General features: G+C 39.8%; 3 protein-coding genes and 1 pseudogene across 3 annotated transcripts; all 4 read right to left on the bottom strand.

The window, feature by feature from the left end:
- Nucleotides 1–652: 652 nt before the first annotated feature.
- On the bottom strand, nt 653–3,248 carry LOC103954286 (scarecrow-like protein 14). The gene is given in 2 exon segments (XM_009366097.3): nt 653–3,108; nt 3,230–3,248. A coding segment is annotated over 1 exon segment (2,055 nt). The 5' UTR covers nt 2,789–3,108; nt 3,230–3,248; the 3' UTR covers nt 653–733.
- Nucleotides 3,249–3,973: 725 nt separating this feature from the next.
- LOC103954338 lies at nt 3,974–7,288 on the bottom strand (annotated as a pseudogene).
- Nucleotides 7,131–9,887, bottom strand: LOC103954285 (scarecrow-like protein 30). Its single transcript, XM_009366096.3, has one exon. The coding sequence runs from the start codon at nt 9,501–9,503 to the stop codon at nt 7,434–7,436; it is 2,070 nt and encodes a 689-aa protein (XP_009364371.2). The 5' UTR covers nt 9,504–9,887; the 3' UTR covers nt 7,131–7,433.
- A 333-nt stretch (nt 9,888–10,220) lies between these two features.
- LOC103954288 (scarecrow-like protein 14) lies at nt 10,221–12,676 on the bottom strand. The gene has a single exon (XM_018649172.2). It carries the CDS (start codon nt 12,406–12,408, stop codon nt 10,357–10,359), a length of 2,052 nt encoding a protein of 683 aa, XP_018504688.2. The 5' UTR covers nt 12,409–12,676; the 3' UTR covers nt 10,221–10,356.
- Nucleotides 12,677–16,726: the final 4,050 nt, after the last annotated feature.

The following is a 16,726-nucleotide window of genomic DNA, read 5'->3' as shown; positions in this document are numbered from 1 at the left end:
TCAAGTTCTTAAATCTGTTAAGCCATATTAAATTTTTTCAAGTTTAATCCCTGCTTCCTATGTAACTAACGAGTTAGAAGTTACATCGCGCGCATAATCTGCAATGAGGCTGCCGCAGCCAAGTGACCGCGCTTAGAGGGTTTTCCGGACTAAAGAGAGCTGTTTGTCAAGAAGCTGAAATGAATAAAGGAAACTTAATAAATGAAATCATAAACCATGACTACATATAGTGTATGAGATTCTACAAGACGCTAGGCGCTAGTTTGGTACTGGGCAAGACGTTCCCGCCTAGGCTGTTTATTTAATTTTAATTAAATTTAGTTATCCAAAATTGAATGACATACAGATTATAAAGTATTAAAATATATTGAAAACATGGAGAACGAGTGTTCATCTAATTAATCAACAAGTTTCTAACAATTTATTGAAAAAATAAAATGCAAAATGATAGTTAATTATTTTTTGTCTATTTAAGAGTTGCGACCTAAATGGGCGCCTAGGTGGGTCTAGATGGAATCCTAGGCGCTCTTCCTTAATTTTTAAATGTATAGGGATTAATTGAAACGGTGGCTAGTCGCCAAGCGCTTAGGTAGGGCCTAAGTGACACTAAACGAGAATTTTTAGAACAGTATAGTAAAAACAACTTGAAAACTAGAGAACAAAAAGATTGCATATTGTAATAGTCATCCATGACTCTTAAAAACTCTAGCCTAGATAACATGAGATCCAGCACCTAAGCAGGTTTCCAGAAAGCAAGACCGAAGATGATTCTGCCTTTCCATCCCTGAAGCATCCACTCGCCATCTTCATCTATTAGAAAATCATCATGATAATCCATTGCCTTCAGCATAATCTTCACTCTCTTCAAGAGTTCCTGGTCTAAAGGCACCTGCTTGAACCCAGCCCGATGATACCTAACCTGCCACTGCTTGTATGTCTCAGGCCTTTCAACTCGTTCCAGTCCTTCACACGCAACGACATTCATTATGTCTTTACCATATACTGCCTTTTCAAACATCAGCCGCTGCTCATCTTCGCGAGGAATAGTGGCCTCGAACATATCAAACATTGCAGAGAAGTGGTAGAGCGCCTCTTTGAACCGTGTGACAAAGAAGGGTGAATTGTATGCCCCGTTGACGACTCCGTGAATAAATAGGTCTGGATTAATTTTTCTGATCAACTTTAGGACAATGTCCCTAGGACTGGTCACCACCACGGTTTCATCAGGTATGTGCTTTAACCGATGCATGCAGTTAACCACAGTTAGCTCATTTCTGTCAATTTTAAGATCCTCAAGTTGGATAGTCTCCCATTTCTGTGCAATGACCTTGTACTCAAACTGGACATTAAATCTTGCAGCATATTTTTTCAAGCGACGCCCCGTCTCTTCAACCCTTTCTGTAGGAAGAAAACCTGGTTGGGGAAGCTCAATTGCTGTCAAACGAATATTAGGAGGTCCACCATTTCTCTCCGAGAGGCGTTGGATAAGGCAGGGCCATTGGAAACCATACGAAATACCAAAATCAACAATGTGAAGCCTTGTTGCCTTTTCAGCTAGTTTAATAATTGTCCTGTTGGAAAGGAAATGTAACATGTGCTTGAAAGGGCAATACTTAACATACATCTGGTAGGCTTTTAAGATTTCAGCAACTGGTGTCTGTATACTCAAAAGAGGCGAATATAATGGGGTTCTGGTTCCTGCCAAGCGCGCCTCAAGGCCATCAGCAAAGTAATGAGATAATCTCTCGGTTGCATCACCATAGGGAGAAGAGTGCTTCCTTATCTGCTTCAGTAGTTCACTCGCAGTTCGTTGGTCATAACTTGCCACGGCCTGTGCACATTGAGTTAGCAGGTTGGTAAGATCCACAACTTCCCTGTTGTTGTTCTGTTTCTTTGAGCGGGTTGTTTTAGACCCTTTTGACTGCTTGGTAGGCTGCAACTTCTCACATACCTCACTGCCCAAAGGTTTGTCGCGAATACAAGATTCATGCGTATGATTCACATGACAGAGTAATACCCTATCAAACATTTCTTGTGGCTCAGCGTCGTCACCTAAAGCAGCTGATTGCTTGCTGCTTCTCCCTTCATCTGCATAATCACCATCCTCCCTTTGACGATTCTTCTTTCCCTTCAATCTGTTTGCTGAGATGTAGCCATCATTCTCTGGCTCGGGTGCGAAATTCCTCCTCAGTGTATTACCTCCCGGGGGGACTGATTGGTACCTCTCCACGTCAATGATTCCATATCTCCCATTTGGAATGAGAGTTCTTGCTTCCCCAACTCCTCCAAAATTCCCAGAAATTGAGTCTGAAGCCAACAGGGTTTCTGAAGAATCGAAAACCGAGTCTGTCCTAGCAGATCTAGAATCATTACTGCTATGGCAACTCTGTGAGGAATCATCATCTGAGTGCTCAAAGCTATGGTACACCTGAAGAGGCGGTTGATCAGGCGAAGGAGGATCCTTCGCATTAAGAACATCATAGAAAGATTTCTCAGCAGCATGGAGGGCCAAACAGTTCTGCAACATGCAGGGCTTATCCTCCAAGTCCTCTTCCAAAAGAATATCACTTATGTACTTGAGCACAGGGCGACTGTCACTAATGTCAAAACAATCTCCATCTGATCCCGAGCTCGAAAGCCCGGAATCAGTTGGATGGTCTGTGGTAGTTGGAAGGAAAAGTGGATTGGTAGGTTCATGATTCACTTGGAATCCATTGACAAGATTCTGAGTCGAAACAAACTGAAAGTTTTTCATGGAAATTTATAATCTTTCATAAAGGGTACACATAAAAACAACCAATTTAGCAGAAACTGGTAAGAGTTTTCTGGTTTTTCCAGAAAACCCAACTGAGATATTGGAATTTTGGAACTGATGGCCAAGAAAAATTGGGCAAAACAAGAAAGTGATATAATTTCAATCTTATTTTATGCAATTCACACACCAAATAAGAAATCAAGCCAAATGGGTAAATCAGAAATACTCACAAACATACAGATTTGTGGTTGTGGAATTCAAGCAGGTTATGAACAGAATCAAGATTTGAACTTACAAATATTGAATATTTTCAGAGTACCTCTTGATCTTTTGTGTTGCAGAATACTTCACACCTGAAAAAGATAGAAACATAAGTGGGTCAGAAGATATGATTGCAAGTATATCCAAATATATATATGTGTGTTTAGTGATAGGATTTTTTGTTTCTTTATACATACATACATACATACATACATGAACCTTAACCTTCTGGGAAGGTCTTAAGTCTTAATCTCATCTTCAAGTTGGACAAAGTCACCAGCCACCTTGTGCACCATCAGCGCGTATGTGTGTGTGTATAAGTGAATAAGGACCACAAACATAACGATCATACCGACATGGGCTACCCAAACAACTTTTCCGAGTCCATGCGTGGGCTACTATAACAACTTTTCTAAGTCCATGCGTGATTACTGTATATTGTTGTCTGTTTTGTAGGTTAATCATGTGTTCTACTCAAAGTTAGCCTGTGATCCCACATAACCTAGTACATGTTGTTCACGTGTTTAATTTTTGTGGTACTAACGTCAAGAGTTGTGTTGAGAATATTTAACTCACGTTGGAAAATGAATTTTTTTGCATGGATAAGTTAAATCCCAAATTCATGAGAAATTTCTCTCGTTTCTGAATCTAATACCGTTAAATTATTAATTTATGTCAGATTGCTAAGTGAGAAATAAGCCAAAAGGAATGGAAGATTTTGTTAACGTTAGATGTAATCTCACAGGAGAATGAACGGACTCATTCTTTTATGATGAGCCACATTTTTTCTATTATGTCGTATTGCTTGTCGACAAATTACAATTCTTAAGATAAGTCATAGTTCTTATCATACTTTTTTTTTACTATGTGTATGCTAGTACGCCAGTGTTATGGTGTAATTTGCACATCAAATACACACGTAGTAAATCCGACATCATCATGATCATATTCCCAAACTAAAAAATTGCAGAAGATATTTGATCAAGCTCCATAGACAGAGATGGATAAGAGAAAATTAAGATTGAAAAAAGAAAAGCTACAAGAGATATTGATAATTCAAAGAGAGTACAAATTTTAGGCATCACATCGTGAAACTCCTAAGCAGGCTTCAAAGCAGAAAGAGCAATGACGATTCTTCCTTTCCATCCTTGCAGCATCCAGTGGCCATCTTCATCTATTTGAAAATCGTTATGATAACGCATCAACTTCAGCATGGTTTTCACTTTCTTCAAGAGCTCCTGGTCCAGGGGCACCTGCTTGAACCCCGCTCGGTGATACCTAACCTGCCAATGCTTGTATGTCTCCGGCCTTTCAACTCGATTCTAGTCCCTCGCACGCTATGACATTCACTATATCTCTACCATATGTTGCTTTTTCGAACATTAGGCGATGTTCATCTTCACAAGGAATAGTAGCCTCAAACATATCAAACAACGCAGAGTAGTGGAAGGGCGCCGCTCTGAACCGCGTGACAAAGAAGGGGGAATTGTATGTCCCACTGACAACTCCGTGAATGAAAAGGTCTGGATTTATTTTCTTGATCAAGTTTAGGACAGTGTCTCTTGGACTGCTCACCACGACTGTTTCATCGGGTATGTGCCTTAATCGGCGCATACAGTTAACAACAATCATCTCATATTTGTCAACTTTAAGATCCTCAAATCGGATAGTTTCCCATTTCTGAGCAATGACATTATACTCAAATGGGACATCAAATCTCTTAGCATATTTTTCTAGGCGACACATTGTCTCTTCAACCCTTTCAGTAGGTCGAAAACCTGGTTGCGGGAGCTCAATTGCTGTGATACGAAGATTAGGAGGTCCACCAGGTCTCTTAGAGAGGCGTTGGATACAGCACAGCCATTGGAAACCATAAGAAATACCAAAATGGATAATGTGAACCCTCGTAGCATTTTCTGCTAGTTTCATAATTATTCTATTGGCGAAGAAGTACAACATCTTCTTGAAGGGCATGAAGTAACATACACCTGGTGAGCTTTTAAGATTTCGGTAGCTGGTGTCTGCGTACTTAAAAGAGGAGAATATGAGGGGGTTCTGGATCCAGCCAAGCGCGCCTCTAGGGCGTTAGCAAAGTAATAAGCTAATCTCTCGGTTGCATCACCATTGGGAGAAGAGTGCTGCCCTATCTTCTTGATTAGTTCACTCGCAGTTCGCTGGTCATGGCTTGCCACAGCTTGTGCGCATTGAGTCAGTATTGTGCACAAATCTACTACTTCCCTGTTCTTATTCTTTGTCTTTGAGCGTGCTGTTTTAGAAACTTTTGGTTGCTTGTTGCTCTGCAACTTCCCACTTCCATCAGTTTTGACAGATTGATCATGAAAACAAGGCTCAAACTCGTGATTCGCATCCGGACAGAGCAAAACCTCATCAAACATTTCTTGTGGCTCAGGGCCATCAGTAGAAGCAGCTGACTGCTTGTTTTTTTCTCCCTTCTTCTGTATAATCGCTATCCTCCCTCAGGTGATTTTTCTTTCCCTTCTATCTATACGTTGAGTTGTATGCATCCGATGGAGACTCAACCGGACAAGATTGAACACGAGAGGCTTCTGAACTCGATACCAAGTCTGTCCTAGCAGCAACACGGCCATTACTACTATGACAACACTGTGAAATCATCATCTGAGTTTTCAAAGCTTTGGTGCACCGGAAGAGGGGATTGAATGAACGAAGGAGGGCCCTTTGGATTGAGAACATCATAGAAAGATTTCTCAGCAGCTTTGAGGGTCAAGTAGTCCTGCAACATGCAGGGCTTACCCTCCAAATCTTCTTCCAAAAGAATATCACTTATGTACTTGAGCACAGGATGATTGCAATCACTAATGTCAATAGTATCTCCATCCGAACCAGGGCTCGAAAACAAAGAATCACTTGGATGGTCTGAGATGGGTGGAAGGAAAAGTGGAATGGTATGTTCATGGTTTACTTGGAATCCATTTACATGATTTTGGGATTAGCTTGAATCATGATTTACTAGATTTCGAGCAGAACAATGGCGAAAAGGGAATCTTTCCGTGGGAACAGAAAATTTTTCAAAAGAAGGGTATCCCTAAACAACCAATCTAGCAGGAACAGGTTTGTTTTCTTAGTTTCCAAGAAACTCAACTGTGATATTGGAATTAGAGAGAGAGAGAGAGAGAGAGAGAGAGAGAGAGAGAGAGAGTATCAGAAAACAGGTTATGAGCAGAAACAAGATTGAGTAAGAAAAAAAAGATTGAATGAAAGCTGAAACTCTTTGCAGACCTGAACTTAGATAAGTTGGTTGATGCAGTGTGCTCCCTCCTTGCACCGAAGTTTGAATCCACTTCTCTGTAGTTTAAATTAAATTAGTTAGAATGTCGCTCGAAAGAAAAATAAAACCTGAAACTCTTTAAAGAAGGTAACAAATATAGCAGAGGACCCCTTCACTCTTGGTCTGTATGTCTAAAATCAAAATGAATCAGAAAGTGATGAAGGTATATATCAAATTATAAATCTACTTGTTCATAGTAATGAACCTTCCTTCTGGGGAGGTCCTTGATAGATGTAATCCTAACTCTTGAAGTGGGACAAAATCAGCCCCCACCTTCTAATCAACATGGGAAAATATATATACGCGCGCGCGCGCACACACACACACACCCACTCACACATAGCCAATTAGGTTTGATATCAGTGTCGTATTGTGTAGGTAAAAAGAATGAGAGATTCTCTTTTGCAACTAAGATATTGTTTCAGTGGCGTTACCTGAATGTTTGCCAAGTGTTTAAAAAGTAAACTACTAGTTCAATAAATGTTTGCCAAGTGTTTAAAAAACTACACTACTCATTCGATAAATGTTTGGCATGCGATGTCTTTAGTTACATGAGAGTATCTCTTGTGAAGACGACCTTGCATAAAGATGAACTGCACTTGGGCTAATCAACAAAATTTGTAAGCCATGTGTTTATTATTTTCTTGATTGTGATTGTGACGTTGAACATTGATCATGCTAATTTGTTTTCTTTTATACAAGCGATATTTGGAGAGCAGAGAACCGAATAAAACACAACACATTAGGGTGAATTCTCTCATCCATTTTAGCTACAAACCTCTTGCAATATGTTAACATTTACAGTAAACCAGAGAACCAAAGTTCGAATATATTTAATACCAAAAAAGTAAACAACAATAGCAGCCTCCGTACTTACTAGGTAGCAGGTAAACGTAAAGCATCTCCATCAACTTGGCCAAGATTTGGAAGTTCACATCCGTTTCTTCATCCAACGTGTACATTGAATCTAGTGAGTTATCCAGTCTAGTACAATCTCAGATACCAAATGAGGCAGTATAGTTAGGAACGAAAACAAGACTGAAAAAGGGTTACAGGAAATATTGAAGATACAAGAAAATAGATTTTAGGCATCATAGAGTGAAACTCCTATGCAGGCTTCAAAGCAGTAAGAGCTATGACGATTCTTCCTTTCCATCCCTGCAGCATCCACTGGCCATCATCTTCAATTCGGAAATCATGATGATACCCCATCACCTTCGACATGGTCTTCACTTTCTTCAAGAGCTCCCGGTCTAACGGGAGCTGCTTGAACCCAATCCTCGCATACCTAGCCTGCCACTGCTTGTATGTCTCAGGCCTTTCAACTCTCTCCAGTCCCTCACACGCTATGACATTCATTATGTCCCTCCCAAATATTGCTCTTTCGAAGAGCATTCTTTGTTCATCTTCGTGCGGAACAGTGGCCTCATACATATCAAAGAACGTATAGAAGTGGAACAGTGCCTGTTTGAACCGTGGGACAAAGGCGGGTGCATTGTATGTTCCATTGACAACTCCATGCACGAAAAGGTCTGGATTGAGACTCTTGATCAAATTTAAGACAGCATCTCTTGGATTGTTCGCCATCACTGTTTCATCAGGCATGTGCTTCAACCGGTGCATACAGTTAACCACAGTCACCTCATTTCTGTCCATACGAAAATCCTCCAGTCTGATTGTTTCCCATTTCTTAGCAAGGACGTTGTACTCAAATGGGACATTATACCTCTCACAGTATTTAGTCAAGCGACGCGCCGTCTCTTCAATTCTTTCTGCAGGTCGAAAACCTGGTTGGGGAAGCTCAATTAATGTGATACGGAGATTCGGAGGCCCGCCAGTTTTCTCTGAGAGACTCTGGATAAGGCAGGGCCATTGCAAACCATAAGAAATACCAAAATCAATAATGTGAAGCCTTGTCGCCTTCTCTGCTGTTTTCATAATTGTTCTGTTTGCAAAGAAGTGCACCATCTTCTTGAAAGGGCATGCAGTAACATACACCTGGTAAGCCTTTAAGATTTCAGTAGCTGGTGAGTGCATCATAAGAGGGCAATATGACGGGGTTCTGGCACCAGCCAACCGTGCCTCTAAGCCATCAGCAAAGTAATGAGCTAGTCGCTGGGTTGAATCACCATAGGGCGAAGAGTGCTGCCTTATCTGCTTGAGTAGTTCACTTGCAGCTTGTTGGTCATAGCTTGCCACAGCTTCTGCGCATTCAGTTAGCAGTTTGCACAAGTCTACTACTTTCCGGTTGCTGTTTTGTTTCTTTGCACGTGATGATTTAGATCCTTTTGACTGCTCCTTATGCTGCAACATCCTATTTCCCTTAGTTTTTGAAGATTCATCATGTAAACACGAGTCAGGTTCATGGTTCACACTCTGTAGTACCGTATCATATATTTCTTGCAGATCAGAATTGTCAGAAGCAGTAGCTGACTGCTTGTTTCTTCTTCCTTCTTCTGCGTCATAGCCATCCTCCCTTCGATGATTCTTCTTTCCCTTTGGTCCATTTATTGAGTTGTAGCCATCATTCTCCGATGCCAAATTCCCGATCAGCGTGTAAGGACCTGGAGGCCACTGATCGGAACATGGAGGCACTAACTGGTCCCTCTCAAGGTCAATGGTTTCACAACTTTCATTTGGAAGGAACTTGATTCCATGCGAGGGTTGTGACAAATCCCAGACCCAGCCTCTATTAGCAGAAATAGAGCCATTACTGCTAGGAAAACTGGCAATAGATCCATCACTGCTATGACAACCGACATCCAAGTTCTCAAAGCTTTGGCACACAGAAAAAGAGGGTTGGTTGAGTAAAGGAGGGTCCTCCGGATTAAGGGCATCATAAAAATATTTTTCAGCAACTTGGAGGGCCAAAGATTCCTGCAACATGCAGGGCTTACCCTCCAAATCTTCCTCCAGAAGAATATCACTTATGTACTTGAGCACAGGTTGATTGCAGTCATTAGTGTCGATAGTAACAGCATCCGAACCCGGGATCAAAGAAGTGCTTAAATCACTAGGATGATCTAAGTTAGATGGAAAGTAATTTGGGTTGGTGGATTCATGATTCTCTCTGAACCCATCTGCAAGATTCTCATCAGAATACACTAAATTTGAGCCGTCGCCGAATTCAAATCCTTCCATGGGGGCATATAATCTTTCAACAAAAGGGTTATCCATAAAAATAACCAATCTAGCAGGATTTGCTCAGAATTCTTATTTTTCAACACTCAAAAGTGATGTAATTGGAACTGGTGAAAACCAAAATTTGGAACTGATAACCAAAAATGAAATTAATGAAGGAAAAACTGAGAAATATTGCAGAGTACCTGAGAACTTGTGGAACAGCACAATGATCAGACAGATGCTATTTTACTCGTTTGCAATAAAATCTGCAGAAACATCTTCACACTGCATTTAATGGACTTCTGGGCAGGTCTGAACTCAAATAGTATGACAAAGTCAGTTGCCAAATTTTACCAAAACATCAGCTTTAACTTCAACGGTGGGTGGAAGTCAAGAGAATCAGCAAAGATCAGTAGTCCATGCTTTGACTATATAAACCTTTCCTGGGTTCCCACCATAATTTAATTTTCTATACAAAGTTTTTGCAGTGAAGGCTGACCATGTTAATTATAAAATATATAAAAAGATTAAAATTAAATTAATAATCAATAAAGAACGACTAAATAAAAATAAGAACATAAAAAGTAAAACTTGAAAAAAATTCTAATTAGTCACAGTTTACTAAAGCTAAGACAGATTGACCAGATGAGTTCACCAGCAACCTCATAGTACAACACTTTTTAGATTTTTTCCTCTTTAAGTTGCAATTTTCTTCATTGCTTCCATAGATTTGGGTTTCTTATGTTTTACAAATCCACGATCAAGCTCTCATTGGCAGCAATGAATTAATTGAAAAATAAACAATAAACTCACAAAACCAAGTACAAAGCAGTATAAACACCTTTGTTCCTGGATGGAAGATTACAGAAAAAACCCAACACCAAAGATAGTAAAGATTGTAATAGCTCTAGGCCGGTACCCAAATTGAAATCGCCAAGAGAATTTTTCCTTTCCATCCCTGCAGCATCCAGTTCCCATCTTCGTCAATCCAAAAATCATCATGATAACATTTTGACATTCTCCGCACTTGCTTCAAAAGCTCTTGGTCTAGTGGAAGCTGCTTGAACCCAGCCCTCACATTCCGAAACTGCCACTGCTTGTATGTCTCAGGCCTTTCTACTCTTTCCAGTCCCTCACAAGCTATGACATTCACTATGTCTCTACCATAAACTGCTTTTTCAAACAACAGCCGCATTTCATCTTCGCGTGGAACAGTGGCCTCAAATATATCAAACAATGCAGAGTAGTGGAAGAGTGCCTCTCTGAACCGTGCGGCAAAGAAGGGTGCAGTGTATGTACCATTGACAATCCCATGAATGAAAACATCTGGATTAATTTTCCTGATCAACTTTAGCACAATGTCTCTTGGACTGGCACTGCTCAACATCTCCGTCTCATCAGGTATATTCTTTAAACGGAACATACAATTGACGACAGTCGGCTCATTTCTGTCAATTTTAAGATCCTCAAACTTGATTGTCTCCCATTTTTGTGCAATGACATTGCACTCGAATGGAACATTAAATCTCTCAGCATATTTTTTCAAACGGCGTGCAGTCTCCTCAACTCTTTCTGTAGGCCTAAAACCTGGTTGGGGAAGCTCAATCGCTGTGATACGAAGCTTAGGAGGCCCACCAGGTCTCTCCGAGAGATGTTGGATAAAGCAAGGCCATTGGAAACCATAATCAATACCAAAATCAACAATGTGAAGCCTTGTTGCGTTTTCAGAGAGTTTCATAATCGTTCTGTTGGCCACGAAATGTGATGTGTGCTTGAAAGGGGATGAGGAAACAGATACCTGAAAGGCTTTTAATATTTCAGCAGCTGATGACTGCGTACCAACAAGAAAAGAGTATGACGGGGTTGTGGCGCCAGCCAAGCGTGCCTCTAGGCCATCAGCAAAGTAATGAGCTAATCTCTGCTTTGCATCACCACGGGGGGAAGAGTAGTGCCTTATCTTCTGGAGTCGTTCACGTGCAGTTTGTTGGTCATAGCTTGCCACGGCTTGTGCACATTGAGTTAGCAATGTGCTCAAATCTACTATTTCTGCGTTGCTATTCTGTTTCTTTGAACGTGTTGTTTTGGACCCTTTTGACTGCTTGTTACCGAAATGATGACGCCCATGACTGAGTAACACTTCATCAAACATTTCTTGCGGCTCCGAGTCATCAGCAAAAGCAACTGGCTGCTTGCTGCTCCTCCCTTCTTCTGGATAATCACCATCCTCCCTTTGATGATGCTTTTTTCCCTTCAATATATTTGTTGAGTTGTGCCCATCATTCTCCGGCCTCCTCATCAGTGTGCGAATGCCCGGAGGGCACGGACCAGGACCTGGAGACATTAAGTGGCACCTCTCCAGGTCAATAGTTCCAAAACTTTCATTTTGGAGGAACTTACATGCTTCCCCTACACCTCCAAAATGCCCAAAACTTTGCATCTCAGAAAGAGGATCCGAAACCAAAACGTTATCCGATTGAGACTCAGCAAGATAAGATTGGAAATGGGAGGTTTCTGAAGGAATAGAGGTGCCATTACAGCTATGAGAACTCGGGGTGGAATCATCATCCGGATTCTCAAGGCTATGGGACAAAGGGGGTTGGTTTGGCGAAGGAGGACCCCTTGGATTAAGGACATCAAAGAAAGACTTTTCAGCAGCTTGGAGGGCCAAACAGTCCTGCAACATGCAGGGCTTACCCTCCAAATCTTCTTCCAGAAGAATATCGCTTATGTGCTTAAGCACAGGATGATTGAAATCTCCAGGGTCAGTAGAATCTCCATCTGAACCAGTGTTCAAAGGAGGACTTGAATCACTAGAATTATGGTCCACATTTGTTGGAAGGAAAATTGAATAGGTGGACTCATGATCCATTTTGAACCCATTTACAAGATTTTGATGAGGATGGACCCCAAAATTGAATCTTTCCATGGAAACATCACATCTTTCAAGAAGGGTATCCATAAAAGTTTCAACTTTCCAACAATCCCAAGTCAGATTTTTCAAATTTCAAGAAACCCAACTGGCCTGGGATATAAAATTTTAGAACAGATAACCAAGAATTTATGGACAACTTAGAAAATGAAATGAAAAATGGAGTGTTGGCTCATGAAACTCACCAGATAAGAACTTGACCCAATTGGACAAGTGGGAAAAATACCCAGAAACAGATAGCAAGATTCAGACTTTGCACAAATCAGTAAACAGGTATTTTTGATCCAGACAAATCAGCAAACACGCCAACAGGACAATTATAACTTTTATTATTTTATTCATTTTAATGAGTATTTACACGTTTCTTAAGACTGTATTTTCAACTTTTGAAGACTATAACAGTACCCCATTTTTTTCACTTTTTAGAAAGCTTTGGTGACATTCGTGTACAATTGTAAAAGTTTATTGATTTTTCTCGTCAATAGGTAAGTTTCTGACTACTTTATTCTTAATTCTTGATGAGTTTATTTGTGTTGAATTTTAAGAGTTTGTACTTGAAAAGTTCAGATTCAAATTTTGCTATATATTTTTTTTGGATAGATTTCTTAGAAATATAATTTATTATACAAACTTGTTTATTGTTTTTCAATTTGTTAGGTCAACGTTTGTTCAATAAAGAGGTTAAGAACTATTGATTCATTATTTAGAAAAAGAGATGATGGTGATAAATTAGAGAGTGATATACATTTTGCATCTAATGATATCGCACTAGTATCAACTGAGTAGCCTTATGATCCTCACCAGACATCTAATATAATTTCTTACTTCAAATTATTGCTTTTAGGCTTATTATTGTGTAACTTTATGTAAGTAACAATAAAAATTTAACCACTTGATTTTGTAGTAATAATTTTAGTTTAACCTACCCAACAAATAATTCCTGGCTACACCAATGGCTGGAGATCCATCGATCTTTATAGCAATGACTCATTTAGGAAAGGGCTTAGTAAAGTTGGACAAAGTCAGCCACCGACAACCACAACAACCCAGCCTCATCCCTCTAACTTCGGTTAGGATATGTATGAATATTAGAACACCACCTTACTTGGTTTTGCACTAAATCCTCCATTAATTCTCTAAAAACTCCATATTTTTTCTTATGCACTGTTTTAAAAATGCTCACTTAACGCCGCTTAAGCCCCACCTAAGAGCAACTCCAGTGTAAGAGCCCTCCCCCCAAGCTATTCACCATTTAATCCACTTGGTGAATAGTTACTACCCTTAATGAACAGTAATCGTCTTTTGCATCTCCATCATTACATTTCAATAGCCCTGGCAATAGGCAATAAAATATTAGTATTTTATTTATTTATAAAATAATACAAAATAATTTTAATTGTAATTTTGGATAAGATTTTTAATCGTTCTCGTTACGCCATGTGTCATTAACCGAAGTATTATTAAATAATACAAAATAATTTTAATTGTAATTTCAAATAAGATTTTTAATCGTTCTCATTGCGCCACGTGTCATTATCTGAAGTATTATTAAATAATACAAAATAATTTTATTTGTAAGTTTGGATAAGATTTTTAATCGTTCTCGTTGCACCACTTGTCATAAAATCCGAAAAGACAATTATTGGGGATGGATTTCCAATAAGATTTTTAATCGTACTCGTTACGCCACGTGTCATTATCCGAAAATACAATTATTGGTGATGGATTTTTGATAAGATTATTAACCAATCACGTCGCGCCACGTGTCATAATCTGTTTACAATCTTTGAGGATAAATTTCCATCAGATTTTTAACGAATGTCGACATGCCATGTGTCATTATCCGAAAATACAATTATGGGTGATGGATTTCTGATAAGATTATTAACCAATCACGTCGCACTATGTGTCATAATCTGTTTACAATCTTTGAGGATAGATTTCCATTAGATTTTTAACGAATGACGGCATGCCACGTGGCATTATCTACAACCTAATCATTTTTGAATCCTCTATATAATCCACCATCCATCCTCACAAATCTCACATCAATTTTCTTAAGATCTTTATCATTAGTCATAGTTTCTGTTTCCTTCTTCACAAAAATCTCTATCATTATTCATAATTTCTGCTTCTTTCTTACAATGTATTCTTCTTCCTCAAGGATGATGTGGGAACTCGATCAGGAAAAGTAAGAATTGTTTAACCAATCAGAAGGAATGTTCAATCTCCAGGTGGCAAAATATGAGAGGGATGAGGATGAGGAGCGTAGAAGGAGAGATGACGAAGCAAGAATAGGCAGAGCCTCACATTCCCGTCGAGTCATCCAAGATGTGGCTCGGATCTGCAGGCCCAGCCGTTCCCGAAACCTTGATAGAAGCAGGCAACAACGAGGTACGGAACTCTTGGACGATTATTTTGTCCGTAATAGTGCATTCCCTGATACATACTTTAGACGTCGTTTTAGAATGGAATAACATTTGTTCAACAAAATCATGATTGCTGTTTGCAACCATGATTTTTACTTTGTGCAAAAGAATGATGTTTTTGGTGCTATGGGTCTCCTTCCTCAGCAAAAAATTATTGCCACCTTGCGTGCATATGGAGCATCTGCAGACCAAGTGGATGAGATAACGAGGATGGGGAAATCAACCATTCTTGAGTCCCTGATGAGGTTTTGCGAAGCAATCGAATCTATCTACACCGCAGAGTACCTCCGGAAACCTACAAACATGGACTTGCAAAGCCTTCTGAAGAAGGCCGAGATGCGTGGTTTTCCTGGGATGATTGGAAGCATTGATTGTATACACTGGACATGGAAAAACTGTCCAAATGCATGGCAAGGTGCTTATGGGGACAGAAAATGAGCAAAAAGTATCATTTTGGAGACGGTGGCATCTTTTGATACATGAATTTGACACGCCTTTTTCGGGATTCCGGGAGCTCAAAATGACCTCAACGTCCTTGCCCAATCCCCAGTGTTCAACGATGTCCTGCAAGGAAAGGCACCAAAAGTCACGTATGAGGTCAACGAACGTATGTACGACGGGCCATACTACCTAGCTGACGACATTTACCCAAGGTGGTCAACATTTGTCAAAACAGTGCCACGTCCGTAAAGTGCAAAGGGAAAACACTTTGCAAGCTGTCTAGAGGGGTGCAGGAAGGATGTGGAGCGTTGTTTCGGTATCCTCCAAGCTCGCTGGGCGATCGTCAAGGGTGCTGCCAGGATTGTTTGATGTAGAGTCGCTTTGATCCATCATGATGACGTGCATCATTCTTCACAATATGATTGTGGAAGATGAGTAGGATTATGAAGCCGTTGATGAATATGAGCCAGACACGATGAACAATTCAAGAACACGTATATTTTGTGCTCATGATGCCACCTATGAGCCCGTGCAACATGAGCCATTACAAAGGGATGGACGTTACAATGAAAGGGTCATTCAACGATATATTGCATTTCAAATGCTAGACATGCGCAATGCCCGGTAAAATGACTTGATAGAGCACCAATGGACATTGAAACAAGCTGAAGATAATTAAGTTCATTTAGTGTGTTTTTTGTTATTTGGTATGTTTATGTAATTTTATTTGGTGTGTTTTATTATTTGGTATGTTTATGTTATTTTTTTTAGTTCAACTTTAGTGAGTTTTTTTATTATTCGGTATGCTTATGTAATTTTATTTGGTGTGTTTTTGTCATTTGAATAAATATTCTCTTAGTATAAATAACTTACCAAATTCATTTGAATAAACATTCAATAAATTGGAAACAACATAAAGTACTATATTCAATAAATAATAAATTACAATCCAAAGTGATTGGAAAATTATAGGCTCCGATTAAAAAAACTACTCTATTCATCATCACTTAACCAATTTGTGGTACTAGGATGATCTTCTCTTATGGTGCTAGGACCATCTTGGCTTGCTCTCGCTTCTCTTGCACGTCTCATTCGCACCACGTCCGCTTTCTCTGACTTCCAAAAAAATTTAGAATTTGGAGACTTCCTTTCTAAAGGCGTGTTCATAATCTCACAATATCGTTGAGCCTGTCTTTCTTCTCTAACATGTTCCCTTTCTTGCCTAAGTAGCTTTCTTTCTCTCTCATTAGCTTGAAATTCTCTCTCAATAGCTGCAACTTTTGCGTCCTCTCTAGCCTTATCAGCCTCATATTTCGCCATTTCCCTTGCCAAAGTCAATTCACCTTGGCGAGCAAGTTCTTCCATGAACTTTGCATAATCATTCTTGGAAGCAGTCCCTTTTCTCTTTGAAGCCTTCTTACCTTGAGGCCTAATTGGATAACGGGTCGAACCCGACACTTGTTCAGGAAAGGGCGTTT

The sequence above is a fragment of a genome, unplaced genomic scaffold, assembly GCF_019419815.1.
Source record: "Pyrus x bretschneideri cultivar Hongxiangsu unplaced genomic scaffold, Pyrus_bretschneideri_v1 Contig5, whole genome shotgun sequence".
NCBI lineage: Eukaryota > Viridiplantae > Streptophyta > Magnoliopsida > Rosales > Rosaceae > Pyrus > Pyrus x bretschneideri.
This window is presented reverse-complemented; position numbering and strand designations above follow the sequence as displayed.

Bases quoted from the DNA above. Each gene is read 5' to 3' on its own strand.
- LOC103954285 (XM_009366096.3), bottom strand. From the start codon at position 9,503: ATGGATAACCCTTTTGTTGAAAGATTATATGCCCCCATGGAAGGATTT.
- LOC103954288 (XM_018649172.2), bottom strand. From the start codon at position 12,408: ATGGATACCCTTCTTGAAAGATGTGATGTTTCCATGGAAAGATTCAAT.